The following is a 15,648-nucleotide window of genomic DNA, read 5'->3' on the forward strand; positions in this document are numbered from 1 at the left end:
ATTACATCACCAAATCTAACCACATTTGGTGAAAATCTCAACCACTACATACTTCACTTTTTCCTTCCATCATTAACTTGATGGTCTTGATGCATGCAACTTCTTCTTTTTCTTTGTTGATGAGTATAGCGTCCATAGCTTCCTGGACAAAGACCGAAGAAGAAACAAGAAAGAGATGAGAGAGAATAAACAACTTAGAGAAAAGCAATTCAATGTGATAAACCACTTTGTTGGTGAAAGTTGCTTTTACTTCCCTAACTTAGAGTGGCGTGTTTGTCATAATACCCATCAATCAATTCAGCTGAATTTTTCTCTCTCATATTTTCCATGTATTAATTGATAATGTAATAGATTTTGAAATCCATCACATGGTGAAATACTTGGATCCGTTGGAAGCATTTTGCTTTTATTTTAATCTTGGTTTCGGACCAAGTTTGGAACCATTCATCACAAATGAGATTTGGGCTTGTAGTATTGAAGTTAAAACTGGCCCAATTAGTTAACATTTGCTTTCATGATGAATATTGTTTCGGATCAAGCATGGGAAAATTAACCATGGGCTTGGTTGTAATAATATTGAGCTTGGCCCATCAATAAAATTCAGCCACTCAATATAAGTCATGCATCAAGGCTGATTATTGGGCTTAAACCAGAAACTCATTTCTCGGCCCAACATAAAATCTGCACAACAAAATTATTAATTAAGCAAATATGAATCAAGATCAAATTAATAACTTTGTAATTAAATATTTTAATAATGTTTGTTTATCATCAAAATTAAACAAGAGTTTTCCAAACTCATCAGTGTATTTATATTTCAATATGTATTTTATACTGATAGCTGACTTTAGTGGCTGATTTTAGTGTACATGTAGCATAGTCAATTTTTTCTAATTCCGATCATGAGAGTGTTAAATTGCATTGCCGTTTATTTTAGTGAAGACAAGAAAAAATGGTCAAACAAATTTTTCAATTGAAATAATGGTGTTATAGGTCCATAAAAATTTTACAATGTGAGACACTATTTATGGGATCAACAAGTCCAAGATTATACACATGAAAAGACCAAAATCTAGAGTTGTGACTTAAATGATCTGTTTTAGCAACCTAATAACATCTGGGGTAAAAGTATTTCCCAGTGCTATCTCTGCAACAAGACCATTTCCATAACCAATTAGAATTACTCTCCAATTAAATTCAAAGAATGATCCGACTCAAAGTCTTGATTACCATCAGGTGTTGGTAGTGGAAGCTTTGAATTATCTTCACATATCTTCACCATTGAATCCCACACAAATCTTTGTTTCTCTCAAATGAATTATTTTCAAATGTGGAAAATTGTCTATTTTCTGATATTGGACACGAGACATTAATGAAAGACACATTGAAGAAATCCAAGAATATATATAGTCTTTATGAACACAGCACGAATGTGCATTTTGGGGTTGAATGTGAATCACAAATGCTTTGTCAATGTTCTGCAGGCATCATCAGAATGGAAGAGTTCTTGGAAACAAATATCCTTACCTTGGAACTGATAAGCGAAAACTAAAGCTCATGGAAACCGGCAAGTGTACCAGATCGTATCAAGTAATATTACGGTGAGTGGATATTATTCCCACGAGAATTAATGGACTAAGCAAGTAATAATTAGCTGATTATTCTAATTAGACAATTTGAAAACTTGTTTAAGAGGAATTAAACGTTGAAATAGAGAACTAAAAGAGAGTACATCTTGAATAATTAAGATGGAAATAATATGGATGAAACACAAGAGGAAAAATGGAAGTAACATGTTGTTAACTAATGTAGGCACACAAGAGGAAGCAGCACGAGCCTATGGCATAGCAGCAATTAAGTACAGAGGAATTAATGCTGTCACCAACTTTGATTTAAGTAATTACATTACATGGTTGAAGCCTTCACACCAATACTCCCAACACCCTAAACTTGAGACTCAAGTACTACTAAACTCTCAAACACTTACTTCTCCATCCAACTATACTCCAAATCCAATACAACATTCAAAACCATATAGACTTGTGACTTAAAATATCTTTTTCAGCAACCTATAAACATCTACGGCAAAAGCATTTCCCAGTGCTAACCCAGCAACAAGCCCACCCCCATATCCAATTAGAATTACCATCCAATACAATTCAAAGAAAGATTCCGATTCAGTGTCTTGATCACCATCAGTTGTTGGTAGTGGAAGCTTAGAATAATCTTCACATTTCTTCACCAATCGAATCCCGCACAAATCCTTGTTTCCCTTAAATGAATTATCATCAAATGTTGAAAGTTGTCCATTTTCTGGTATTGGACCTGAGAGATTGTTGAAAGACACATTGAAGAAATCCAAGAAGGTTAGCCCTGCGAGTTGTTGAGGAATATTTCCTGACAGGCTATTAAGAGAAAGGTCCAGCACTTCAAGATTTGAAAGCTTCCCCAAGGAAGATGGGATGCTGCCAGTAAACATGTTATTGGACAAATTGAGCACAACAAGACCATTCAAACTTCCCATGATATCTGGAATCTCACCATAAATTTTGTTACATGAAAGATCAATGGCTACCATGTGACGAAGGTATTGCCCCCCAAGATAATCCATGACAACTCCTTTGTTGGACATTGAAAATAAATACGAATCAAGATCTGCAACCTCATTCCCAATGAAAATCTCGTCCTTGAAATCCAGATGTCTTTTGTTGGATATGATCATCGATTTGAAGCACATGATTATTTCTGATGTTAAATTCATTGAGAAACCATTTTCAGAAAGATCCATGATTCGAAGCTGGGGAAATGTGTATTTCAATGGACACATTATAGCTCCGTGAAATTCATTATCACGTAAAGAAAGAACCTTTAACTTAGGAAGAGATCCCAACCAGAAAGGAAATGAGTCATTGAAATGGTTATGTCTCACATCAAGAAACTCTAGCATTCTGCAATTGACAAGTGCTCTTGGTAATTGACCGTACAACTTGTTAGAACTAAAATCGATAAACTGAAGGACATTTCCTTCCACATAAATTTGAGGAATATTGCCTGTCAATTTGTTTCCTGAGACATTCAAAAGTTGAAGGGATTGGCTAAAGCTTCCCAAACATGATGGAATCATGCCAACTAAATTGTTGGAAGATAAATCGAGATCCACAAGTGACTGCAGGTTGCATATGGAGGGGGATATTTCTCCCATCAATAGGTTGTTGGAAATTTCCAAACTCTGAAGGGTTGTTTTGTTCCATAACCAACTCGGTATTGTCTTTATGCTGTTGTCTGATATGTAAAGATCAGTCAACTGTTGCAAGTGTTGTATAAAATTGGGAAAATGAACAATGTTACATGAGCTTAAATGCAACACTTGAATTTGAGCAGGAAATGTTACGTTGGAAGTGTTCTTCCCTTCATGAAAAGACAATTTGTTACCTCCGCCTAAACCAAGTGCAGTAAGCTTCTTGAGCTTTGAAAGCATGTCAAGCTCGATTTGTCCTTCCAACATATTATCAACTAGATCAAGATATGTAAGATTCTCTAACATGAAGAGGAAATAGGGAATTTCACCTTGAAGATTATTCTCTTTAAGATCCAAGCGATTTAGAGTGGTTAGATTCATTATCCAAGTTGGAACTTCCCCAGCCAGATTGCATGAAGTCAATGCAAGCCACTGAATTGGAGGAAGGGTTATTACATTGACAACTCTATTTTGAGAGAATAAAGACAATTTGTTGTGAGACAAGCCAAGACCATTAAGCATCTTTAGCTTCAAAAACATGTCAAGTGCTAGATGGCCTTGGAAAAAATTATAATCCAAGAATAAATTTACAAGATTCTCAAGTCCAAAAAGAGAGTGAGGGATTTCACCATCAAAGCTGTTATCGGTAAGATCTAACAGAGCAAGTTGGGTGAGGTTGCCAATCGAATAAGGAATGGCCCCATGAAAATTGCAACGTGAAATCTCGAACCAATTTAAAGAAGTGAGGTTTTCAATGGATGTTGGAAGTGAGCCATAAAAACTTGTGCGTGGGAGGTATATGGTGACTAATGTCTTTGAGAGAAAATTAGGCAGCAAACCCCTAAGATTTTGGTTTTCTCCCAAATCCAAGACTGTTAAGTTTGGAAGATGGAATATACCTAGTGGAAATTCACCATGCAGTTCACAATTGAAAAGAGAAAGCTTTTGCAAAGATGTAAGGTTTGTGAATGTATGAGGTAAAGATGATGAAATGGTCACAAAATTAAGACGAAGGTGTTCAAGTCTAGTTGTGTTTTGGGTTAAGCTTGTGAGAGTGGATGCCTTGAGTTGCAAATTGTTGATTAGATCATATGGACGTGACTCGAGAGTATAGCTGCGAAGATCAAGGGACAACAAGTTGGACAATTGTGAAACTTGAGGTGGAACTTCACCAGAGAATGTGTTTTCATTGCCATGAGAAAGATTCAAATGCCTCAGTTGTGACAAGTGACCTATCCTGGCTGGAATTTGTGAGTGATTGAAGTCATTATCTGAAAGATCAAGGCTTTGAAGATGCACAAGTGAGAAAAGGGTGCTATTGGGATCCATTGAACCATAGAGCAGGCTGCTACTAAGATCAATGGAAATGACATGACCTGTGAGCTCGTCGCATTCAATGCCATCCCAGGAGCAGCAATCTGTGGTTGGAATCCAGGAAACGGTTTTAGGATAACTGAAAGGACTGTAAGAAGCATACTTACTTATGATGAAGCTTTGTTTAAAGTTCAGCAAGGCATTGCTTTCATGTTGATGGCACTCATGATGATGAGTAGTAGTTGAATCATTCAAACTTAAACAGTTTGTGACAAGGAGAAGAAACTGTATGGACAAAGCAGTAAAACACAAGAACATCATCATTGTGAATATATCGCAACAGATTTCAATGGATGAAAGGTTTGGGACACTACAATCGGTTTTTATAGTGAAGCAGTACTGGTGATACTAAATTCCAATAATTAATAGTGTGTTACTGCAAACATTTCAAAGTTCAAAGCACATGCAGGATGGCTTAGACATTCATGTAATTTACTCTCTCTTTGTCACACTCATATTGACTTTGGTTACTTGCATTCTGTTGTTTTGCTTAATTAATTTTCCCTCTAATTTTTTAAATCATGTATAGAAGATTCTTGTTCACAGGTCTATTTTATGAGTCTTTACCTCCAGAAACATCGCCCTTTTTGGTTTCTAAAGTCTAATCTCTCCCTTCTTGTACATGCAGTTTGGGTTGAATTATTGATCAATTTATATAAACTAATTGAATCTATCTCAGTTCCGTACCCAACACGAGCCTAGCTTTATTTTGAGCTTATCAGTTTTTCATCATTGACTCCGTCAACTAAACTTACTTTGACATAGGAAGAGAGTTCATATTTCTTGTGCTGTAATTTCAATTTTTTTAAATAGAAATAATTTTTTTCAAGTATACATGATTGAAAAAGTAACTACTAAATCAGCAGCAAATTATGATATTCTTCACTTCAGTTACAATGATATTTGTTAATTTAGCAGCCTTTGCTTTAGCAAGTGATTAGAAAGAAATTAAATTAAATTTACAACTTAAAGCATATTGCCAGGTTGTTTTCTTTTTCTTTAATGAGCAGAAGCCTCAAGTCTCAACACTTAAAAAAGTGGAGCATCTATTTTTAATATATAAAAGTAGATACATAAGTTTACCCATGTTACTTTTAAGACATGTTTCTTCTCCTACTAATGTCATGTCAGCAATATTACTTACTTGGTAAAATTTCAGAATCAACCACTCAATTTTTGACAAATCACCTATTATTTTTAAATCAACAAAAAAAATAAAATATACAAAAAATAAAATAAAAAACACCGATCATTAGAAATTAACCTACAAAAACATTGAATGCATATCTCCATATTTATTATATCTTACTGTTATAAACAATACAATAAATTTATAACCCCCAAAGCCCCAATAATTAATTTCTATAAATAATTCATTAAATGTAATAAATATCTGTATTACAAATCTATTAATAATATTATTAACCATAATAAATTTTACGTTACAAATATTCAAATTTCATAATATTAGACCTACTTATATAAGTCTCTTATTACTATTTCTTCAAATAACATCAAATTTAGCACAATAAATTTATTTTCGAACTACAGAATATCTCAGATTTACTCAATGAAGCATTATTCTTTGAACACAATATTACCAAACAAACAGACAATTGGTTTATCAAAGTTTGCATGGTTCGTCTATGAAAAACATTAACAATCACAAACGAAGAGGAGTCTCACAATAGAAAGTGCATACGACTCAACAATTCATAAAAAACATATCTTCACAAGAACATACGACAGAAAGAAGAAAGCAACAATTCTAACAACAACCAATAAAGAAAAAGGAGGACGAACACTACATAAGAAGACTAAGTCCATCAACAAAAGTAAATGCAAAAATTAAATCACCAAATAAAGATGTCACTTTGTATAATTCCAACATCCAAATCTTTTATACTACAAATTATTTTAAATAAAACACCTTTCAAATTTAACTTTAGTTTACACATATTTAATTTAATTCTATAAAACATAACAATTTTTAATATTTATTATATACTATCATTAATTTACAGTCCCGCGCATCGCGCGGGTCTCATTCTAATTATCTTTAAGACAAATACAGAAATATAGAAATTAAGTTCCTTTGCTTGTGAATACAGAGATATACAGGATTCGGATGTTGGATGTAATTCAGTTTTGTTAGGAAATCTCAATTTTGTTATTACTGTTGGCCCAATTGATCCTGCTTATAATATTTTACAAGTTATCCTGTCGTGGCATAAGCACAAGAGAGAGTAGGCAAAGGGAAATGAATTATTTAAGCAAAGAACACAATGTACGGCTTTTCTTTTTCAAAAATAGCAAAAGCAAAATAGACATACAACACACTATATTATCTTTTTACCTTGCCTACTTTTATTTGGGTTCACACATAGTTGACTCCTAAATAAGAGAAACACAATAACTTTAAATGCAACACAAAAATGAAAATAATCTAAGATTATACACATGAAAAGACCAACATCAAGACTTGTGACTTAAAAGATCCTTTTCAACAACCTAAAAACATCTCCAGCAAAAGCATTTCCCAGTGCTAATCCAGCAATAAGGCCACCCCCATATCCGACTAGAATTACCATCCAATTAAATTCAAAGAAAGATTTTGATTCAGAGTCTTGATCACCATCAAGAGTTGGTAGTGGAGGTTTAGAGTGATCTTTACATTTCTTCACTAGTTGAATCCCACATAAACCTTTGTTTCCCTTGAAAGAACTATTTTCAAATGTGGAAAATTGTCTATTTTCTGGTATTGGACCTGAGAGATTGTTGAAGGACACATTGAAGAAATCCAAGAAGGTTAGTGCTGTGAGTTGTTGAGGAATATTCCCTGACAAGCTATTGAGAGAAAGGTCCAGCACTTCAAGATTTGAAAGCTTTCCTAGAGAAGATGGGATGCTGCCAGTAAACATGTTGTTGGACAAATTGAGCACAACAAGGCCATTCAAACTTCCCATGATATCCGGAATCTCACCAGAAATTTTGTTGCATGAAAGATCAATGGCTACCATATAATGAAAGTATTGATCCCCTTGGTAATTCATGACAACTCCTTTGTTGGACATTGGAAATGAAAACAAATCAATATCAACCAAAGAATGTAGCAACTGATAAATGTCGTTTTTGAGATGTACTTGATGACTTGTGTTGGAAAGAGTCATCGATTTGAAACTCTTGATTATTTCTGATGACAAATTTCCAGAAAAATTATTCTCAGAAAGATCAATGATGTGAAGTTTCACGAATGTGCATTTTGATGGGCACTTTATAGCTCCATGAAATTCATTATCATGTAAAGAATCACCTTCAATTTGGGAAGAGATCCTAACCAAAAAGGAAATGAATCACCTACAATTGACCAATGCTCTTGGTAATTGACCATACAACTTGTTAGAACTGAAATCAATCAACTGAAGGGCATTTCCTTTCACATAAGTTTGAGGAATATTGCCAGTCAATTTGTTTCCTGCAAGACTCAAAATTTGAAGAGATCGGCTAAAGCTTCCCAAACATGATGGTATCATACCAACTAAGTTGTTGGAAGATAAATCAAGATACACAAGGGATTGCAGATTGCATATCAAGGGGGATATTTCTCCTATCAATGGATTGTTGAAAATCATCAAACACTGAAGACTAGTTTTATTCCATATCCAATCTGGTATAGTCTTTATGCCATTGCATGGTAGATGAAGATTTGTCAGCTCTTGTAAGTATTGTATAAAATTGGGAAAATGAACTAAATTACATGAGTTTAATTCTAAATATTGAATTTGAGAAGGAATGGTTACATTCGAAGTGTTCTTCCCTTCAGAAAATGACAATTTATTGCCTCCACCTAAACCAAGTGCAGTAAGCTTTTTGAGCTTTGAAAGCATGTCAAGTTCGACATGTCCTTCCAACCAATTATCAGCCAGATTAAGGCCTGTAAGATTCTCCAACATGAAGAGGAAATATGGAATTTCACCTTGAAGATTATTTTTATAAAGATTCAAGTGATATAGAGAGGTTAGATTCATTATCCAAGTTGGAACTTTTCCAGTCAAATTGCATGAACCCAACCCTAACCACTGAATTGGAGGAAGGATTGTCATATTGACAGCCCTATTTTGTGAGAACAAAGACAGTTTGTTGTAAGGCAAGTCTAGAACATTAAGCATCTTTAGTTTCAAAAACATGTCAAGTGCTAGTTTCCCTTCAAAGAAATTATAGCCCAGAGACAAAATTTCAAGATTCTCTAGTCTAAAAAGAGAGTGAGGGATTTCACCAACAAAGCCATTATAGGCAAGATCCAACTGAGCAAGTTGGGTGAGGTTGCCAAGCGAAGAAGGAATGGCCCCATAAAAACTGCATCTTGGAATCACAAAACAATTCAAAGAAGTGAGGTTTTCAATGGATGTTGGAATTGTGCCATAAAAACTTGTGCCATCAAGGATTATGTTGATGAATGAGCTTGAGTGAAAACTAGGCAGCATACCCCTAAGGTTTTGGTTTTGTCCCAAATTCAAGACTCTTAAGTTTGGGAGATGGAATATTCCAATTGGGAATTCACCATATAGTTCACATTGGTGAAGAGTGAGTTTTTGCAAGGATGTAAGGTTTGTGAGAGTATGAGGTAAAGATGATGAAATGGTCACAAAACTAAGACGAAGGTGTTCAAGTCTAGTTGAGTTTTGAGTTAAGCTTGTGAGAGTGGATGCCTTGAGTTGCAAATGGTTGATTAGATCATATGGAAGTGACCCAAAGGTATAGCTGCGAAGATCAAGGGACAACAAGTTGGACAATTGTGAAACTTGAGATGGAACCTCACCAGAGAATGTGTTTTCATTGCCATGAGAAAGATTCAGATATCTTAGCTGTGAAAGCTCACCTATCTTAGCAGGAATTTGAGAGTGATTGAAGTCATTGTCAGAAAGATTGAGACTTCGAAGGTGCACAAGTGAGAAAAGGGTGCTATTGGGATCCATGGAACCATAGAGCTGGCCGCTGCTGAGATCAATGCCAATCACATGACCTGTGAGCTCATTGCATTCAATGCCATCCCAGGAGCAGCAATCTGTGGTAGGAACCCAAGAAGCAGTTTTAGGATAACTAATAGGATTGTAAGAAGCAGACTTACTTGTTAGAAAGGATTCCTTAAACTGCAACAGGGCATAGCTTTCATGCTCATGGCACTCATTGAGAAAAGGAGAAAAAACTGCAGGGACAAAGTAAGAGAACACAAGAACCTCATCATTGTCATTATATTGCAACAGATTTCAATGGATAAAATGTTTGGGACACAACAATCGGTTTTTATAGTCAATCAGTGATGATGATGCTAAATTCCAAGAATAGTGATGATGTCATAGTCAAGACTCATGACTGTGTTGTCCAAACATTTCAAAGCACACGCAGGCTGGCTTAGACATCCAGGTAACTTTCACTCTCTCTGTCACACTCAATTTTTTGACAGTTTCTTCATCTTTTTCTCTAATATTTGACTTCAGTGACTTGCATTCTATCCTTATGCTTAATTATTTTCTCTCTTTATTTTCTTTCATATAATGCATACAAGATTCTTGTTCATAGGTCTCTTTCATGAGTCTTTTACCTCCACAAATTTCGCCCATTTTTTGGTCTCTAAAGTCTAATCCCTCCCTCCTTTCTTATACGTGCATTTTGGGGAAGAATTGTTGATCAATTATCTAAATTAACTGATGTGTTTTAGTTTTAATCCGTTTACATTTTGGAACATGGATTGGAATTGGATAGTGATGCTCACAAAGTGCAACAGTTCTCAGGTGTAAATGAGAAAGAGATCGAATATTGGCGTGCATTTTGGGCAAAATTATTGATCAATTTATCTAAACTAATTGAACCCTTTCAATTCCGTACCCAACACGAGCAAAGATCTATTTTTAGCTGATAAGCTTGACTCCATAAAGTACACATAAGTGGATAAGTAATAGCAAAAATCAGCAGCATATTATGATATTATTGTAGAAAAGAAAAATTATATTTCTACACTTAATTTACAACCACAAACCGTTGATTAGCAACCTTAGCAGGATTAAAATTTGATTATGAAATTTCAATTAGAACTTAAGCACCAAAAACTTTTGGCATATGTGGCCATTCATGTGATTTTAACTAAGATTTTTCCAAAATATATGGCCATCTGTAATTTATATGCTATCTCATCTCATGATCATATATGTATCAACTTTCACGCCTTATCTTATGCAGAAGACTATTATGGTTGCAGAAGACTATGGTGACTATGGTGCCTTGGCAAATACGATAATGGCTCTTGTTTGAACATTGTTTGCAGCTTTGGCTAGTCTAAGGTGTAATGAACAAGTCTTAACAAGTCTTAACTATGTTAACTAGGGTAGCACTGAAAATAATAGAAAAAAGAAAAGCATACAAATTCAAAATGCTGAACATGTGATGCTTCAATAATCAAAGCGATGCAACTCTCCTCTTTCTCTTTCTCTATGGTCATAAAAGCACATGAACAGAAGTTATGCAGTGGATAAATTCATTAACCTATGTATCATGTGGATTGCATTGTGTAGCTTTAACATATTCAAAGTTTGGAAGCATGAGCTTTAACTTTACTCAACGCAGTTGCGGCTCTTGAATTCGATGCGCGTCCTAAATGCTTGCAGATGAAATCTCCGGCCTGCATGAGCTTTCCGAGGTCCACGTTGGTTTTCACTCCAATTCCATCCAGCATGTAAACAACATCCTCAGTGGCAACATTTCCAGTTGCACCCTTTGCATACGGACAACCCCCAAGGCCGGAAACAGATGAATCCACTACACTGATCCCCATCTGCATAACGTTACACATATAGTTATAACAAAGGATAGGTTCAGAACCAAGGTTATCCATTATGATTACAGAAATTCCAAGTGTTTCTTTCATTGTTTACTTTGAGAGAATGGGGACACAACTCAACACCAGAAAAATCCCAACGCAAACTGGCTACAAAATGACAAGTATAAGCGAAAAAGAAAGTAAACAAAATCATTTACCTGAAGTGAAATTAGAGTATTTGAAAGCGCCTGACCATAAGTATCATGAAAGTGGACAGCAAGCTTGTCAACTGGAACAACATCAAGAACAGCTTCCAGCATTGGAACGACAGTGCCTGCGAAGATGAAGCAGATTGAGTCCAATCAAAAAATTTGAAAATTAAAACTAAAACAGCAGGGTAGAAAATGGAAGGGGAATTTTAAGTAAGATTATTGTAAAATATGCAAGGACTCAATACAATTCATCACTGACGAGACAACATTATAATATAACTAAAGAAGGGAACCAGATCAACACAAATAAGAGCTAAAAACTTTTAACATATCTATACATACAGCACCACTGCAATCAAATCCAATATAGCTAAAAAAACATACATGACAACAAACAGAAGAAACATTACCAGGTGTACCAACACCAATCGTATCACCTAGTGAAATCTCTGAGCAACCCATCTCATTAAGTGCCTTTGCCACATATGCTACTTTGGCTTGAGCAACATGTCCTTCAAAAGGACATCCCACAACACATGATATATATCTGGAGTATAAAACCAGTCACATGGCTGATTATATAATTTACTATGATGGTTTTGAAATTTAAAGTGAAGAGTAACAGAATGGTCCTTTTGTGATTGTTCAAATAATTTGAAGGAAAAGTACCTATATTCTAGTTAGGACGAAAGATGAGTCTAAGATACATCCTATGATCAACAAAACCATTTCTATAATCTAAATCATCTTTTCATTAATTTCCTCTTCCAACCATCGAAATGCAAATATAATAGGAAGAGACTATGGTTGAAAGTACTTTAATAGTGGGCATACCATCAAATGTTGCCATTGAAAAAACAAATCAGCATCTATATATCATGAAAAAGGAATTAGGATGTGTCAATTACAACAACAATTCAAAGACGTAAATAAACTCATTTTGAATAAACTAGTAGAAACAGAAAATCTCAGAAAATGTTGTAACTTTTCCGTAGAGATTGACAAGTAACAATTGAAAATGAAAACTATACCCACGAACGGGGATTGAGTAGCTTCGAGAAGCTGAAGCAATGTCTCGGCAACGAGCAAGATTATCCTCAATGCCAGAGTTGAGATTTGCTTTAGAGAATGATTCAGAAGCTGCAGGAAAAACAGCCACTTCCTTAGCCCCAGCAGCAACAGCTGCCTCAAAGCCCTGAAAGAAACAGGTTTAGATAATTAAATGCATATGCAAATACTTAATGAATAATAATTTTTAAAACATATATATCTTACTTTGAGGTTTGGAGTTAATACAGGAAAGCTAACACCTTCCACATCTTGAATGCCTTCCAATACATCCTTTGCATCTGCCAACTGAATTTGGTTTCAAAGATGTGAAATCAGTTTGTCAGATAACGTGTTTTGAAGAAACATGCAGTCTGAAAAATTTTTATGGCTGCAACACAATTTTAAAAGTACAATAGAAATCATAATTAACTCTACCATCCCAGGCTATAGATCATGTGAAGAATTGAAGAGAGGAGGGGGGAAGGGGATCCAGCAAAATATAAAAGAATTATGGGAACAATAATCAAGAAGAGAATCTCTGCATACAATAACTTGACAAATAGCAGCTTCTTTAAGTTCTAATAAAAATAAATTATGTAAACATGGTAGAAAACATACCAAAAACACATAATTATGATGAAGAACATTGCAGGAGTTCATCATAGTGTTGACTAGAAAATTGTGAATAGATCAATTTTATCTAGGAATAACAGTTACCTGTGGAACCCATTTTGGTGATACAAAACTTGTTGCCTCGATGACAGACAACCCAGAAGAAACCAGCAGCTTTATCAACTCAACTTTTACATCAGTTGGAACGATAGACTTCTCATTCTGCAATCCATCCCTTGGACCAACCTCCACTATCTTTACAAAGTCTGGAATACCTTTAAGAAGCTGAAGCATTGTATAAATTATGAGTCACAAATGATCCAATATGATGCAACAAATAGAATGAAAAATGTTAATAAAGCAAAGAAATACTTAATTAGACATAATTATGGAGAAATCATATCGCATCAGCATTAAATGTACAACAGAGAAGTTTGAGTTTTTCATTGAAAGAAATTTACAGATTCAACATGGCTGCTAGCTTAATATTTTATATGGGAGGTTAAATACATAACAATAGAAGGTGGATAGGGAGTATCATAACATAAGATCCACTGCACCTTACTTGAGAAATCCTTTGCATCTGTATTTCGATCAGATGTAAAATGATGGTTTACCAAGTAGCTGGCAGCATGAGAATTATCATTAAACCTTTTAGGCCAATTCAGGCATTGAGATAGGCCCCTTATATTGTATTTGTTGAATGCATTCCTATGTTCTGTGGCCTTTGTACTGTCCCTTGTGTATTCAGGATAACTAAAGCAGAACACATTATTTAAGATCAAGGCAATTGATTTCTTGAAAATGTTGATATAATGTTAAAATTAATTATGTACCAAAAAATAAACCATTAAAAATGAAAATCCATTAGAGCTTAATGGACAGAGCTCTAATGTCATCATCTCAACAACCAAAGAACATGCATTGATAAAGTTCCAAAAACCAATTACCCTGCCTCATCTACCTTTAGATAGACTCCAAATATTATGTTAAGTAATCACCAAAATATCTCACAATACAGAGCAACTTCCATTATGCTCAAACAATGCTGATGCTACCATGGATTATCTTTAATTCTTTATATGAGAATATAAACGAGCAACAAACTCATATTAAATTTTATGCTTGCAGCAACAACTTTTACAAGTACTGTTCAGCATCCCCAAGACATATCTATCTAAATAAACCATTAATCCAACTTCTTAGTCACAACTAATTAGGTTCGATCCAAACACAATGTAAATAGAAAATTCCAGCTCAATAAGAAATCAATTGAAATTGAATAATTAACTAAAAGGTTTCTGATTTACCGAGAATGAAGAGATTGCAGTTGATTAGCTGTATCCATGGCATCACAAGAGGAACATGTTGAGATTGCAGCAGCAGAGCTTGAGAATCCAGTAACAAGTTGGGGTATAGGATTCAAGAATCGCCCCTTTTGCATACCCTTGATTGTAATCATTTAAGGAAAAATCTGGACTTGAATCCAGAAAGAAGGGAGAAGTGAAATTAGTTTGATATTGAATGAAAAGGAAAATGGTGATTGTGATTAAAAAACGTGTTTATCCTTCTACTTCCCATGCTCCTCACTTTTTTGGTTTCGTTCCAATATTAAATATTATCTTCAGGATGGGTTCCAACTTCCAACTTTCAATATAGTTATAAGTATTGGAAGAGTAACTATAAAAATTCATAACAACCTCTCTTTTTAAGGGCCCAACCGGGTTCGAACCGGTGACCTCTTGATCTGCAGTCAAATGCTCTACCACTGAGCTATGAACCCATTAATTTTACTATCTAGATTGTACTTTAAATGAATTCATTTTATTTCTAATATATTCGGTTTATTTTTTTTGTCATTTGGTCTCACACAATCAATTCTATTATTCTCTATGAGACATTTAGCCCATGACTTTGTATCCCCTTTACAAGTCTCTCTATTTGGGCCCTAATTTAAAACAGTTGGACAGAATGAAAGCCCAAACTTGTAAACCTAATAAAAACCATTCTCTTTGGTAAAACAATACAGGGAAGCCCGTCCAAAAACAAACAATTTAGGGAAGTTCACGTCCAAAAAATATATGAAAGTTTGATAAGAAGCTGGGTTAGATTTATTACAGTTGACATGACCCATTAAATATGTGACTTTTTCTTTTGGGCTTGGAATATGTGACTTAGTATGCCACTCCAAACTCTTCAGCGTCCACAGATGACATACCCAATGAAAAGCTTTCCATAATATAACTAATTATCTTTTTAAATTTTAAGTCCAAAATAAAACAAAACAAAAAAAACCACATGATAATATTTTTTTCAAGAGAATGTTATAAGGCTCTAAAAAATTCAGC

General features: G+C 34.7%; 2 protein-coding genes and 1 non-coding gene across 4 annotated transcripts; all 3 read right to left on the reverse strand.

Moving 5' to 3' along the window:
• Positions 1–1,932: 1,932 nt before the first annotated feature.
• Positions 1,933–10,233, reverse strand: LOC110280594 (receptor-like protein 6). The gene is made up of 3 exons (XM_052260712.1): positions 10,215–10,233; positions 7,970–9,818; positions 1,933–2,948 (listed from the first exon to the last, which is right to left on the reverse strand). Exons 1-3 carry the CDS (start codon positions 10,231–10,233, stop codon positions 2,048–2,050), a joined length of 2,769 nt encoding a protein of 922 aa, XP_052116672.1. The 3' UTR covers positions 1,933–2,047.
• Positions 10,234–11,049: 816 nt separating this feature from the next.
• Positions 11,050–15,030, reverse strand: LOC107486746 (hydroxymethylglutaryl-CoA lyase, mitochondrial). 2 transcript variants are annotated; one of them, XM_016107318.3, is made up of 8 exons: positions 14,611–15,030; positions 13,861–14,056; positions 13,406–13,585; positions 12,914–12,994; positions 12,670–12,833; positions 12,049–12,185; positions 11,645–11,760; positions 11,050–11,441 (listed from the first exon to the last, which is right to left on the reverse strand). In XM_016107318.3, exons 1-8 carry the CDS (start codon positions 14,760–14,762, stop codon positions 11,193–11,195), a joined length of 1,275 nt encoding a protein of 424 aa, XP_015962804.1. In that variant the 5' UTR covers positions 14,763–15,030; the 3' UTR covers positions 11,050–11,192. The 2 variants fall into 2 exon arrangements, with proteins under 2 accessions (XP_015962804.1, XP_020996775.1); XM_021141116.2 differs by lacking the exon at positions 14,611–15,030 and having other exon boundaries at positions 13,866–14,032.
• Positions 15,012–15,083, reverse strand: TRNAC-GCA (transfer RNA cysteine (anticodon GCA)). Its single transcript has one exon. It is a non-coding gene; the product is annotated as a tRNA-Cys (tRNA).
• Positions 15,084–15,648: the final 565 nt, after the last annotated feature.

Source organism: Arachis duranensis, chromosome 4, assembly GCF_000817695.3.
Source record: "Arachis duranensis cultivar V14167 chromosome 4, aradu.V14167.gnm2.J7QH, whole genome shotgun sequence".
Lineage (NCBI taxonomy): Eukaryota > Viridiplantae > Streptophyta > Magnoliopsida > Fabales > Fabaceae > Arachis > Arachis duranensis.

What these genes read in the sequence shown, in the direction of transcription:
- LOC107486746 (XM_016107318.3), bottom strand. Translation starts at nt 14,762, where the DNA reads ATGATTACAATCAAGGGTATGCAAAAGGGGCGATTCTTGAATCCTATA. An exon ending in CTGCAATCTCTTCATTCTCG is followed by an intron (nt 14,057 to 14,610) that starts GTAAATCAGAAA and finishes GTTCTGCTTTAG; the next exon opens with TTATCCTGAATACACAAGGG. An exon ending in ATACTCTAATTTCACTTCAG is followed by an intron (nt 11,442 to 11,644) that starts GTAAATGATTTT and finishes AACGTTATGCAG; the next exon opens with ATGGGGATCAGTGTAGTGGA.
- LOC110280594 (XM_052260712.1), bottom strand. An exon ending in AGAGCATTGGTCAATTGTAG is followed by an intron (nt 2,949 to 7,969) that starts GTGATTCATTTC and finishes TGTCAATTGCAG; the next exon opens with AATGCTAGAGTTTCTTGATG.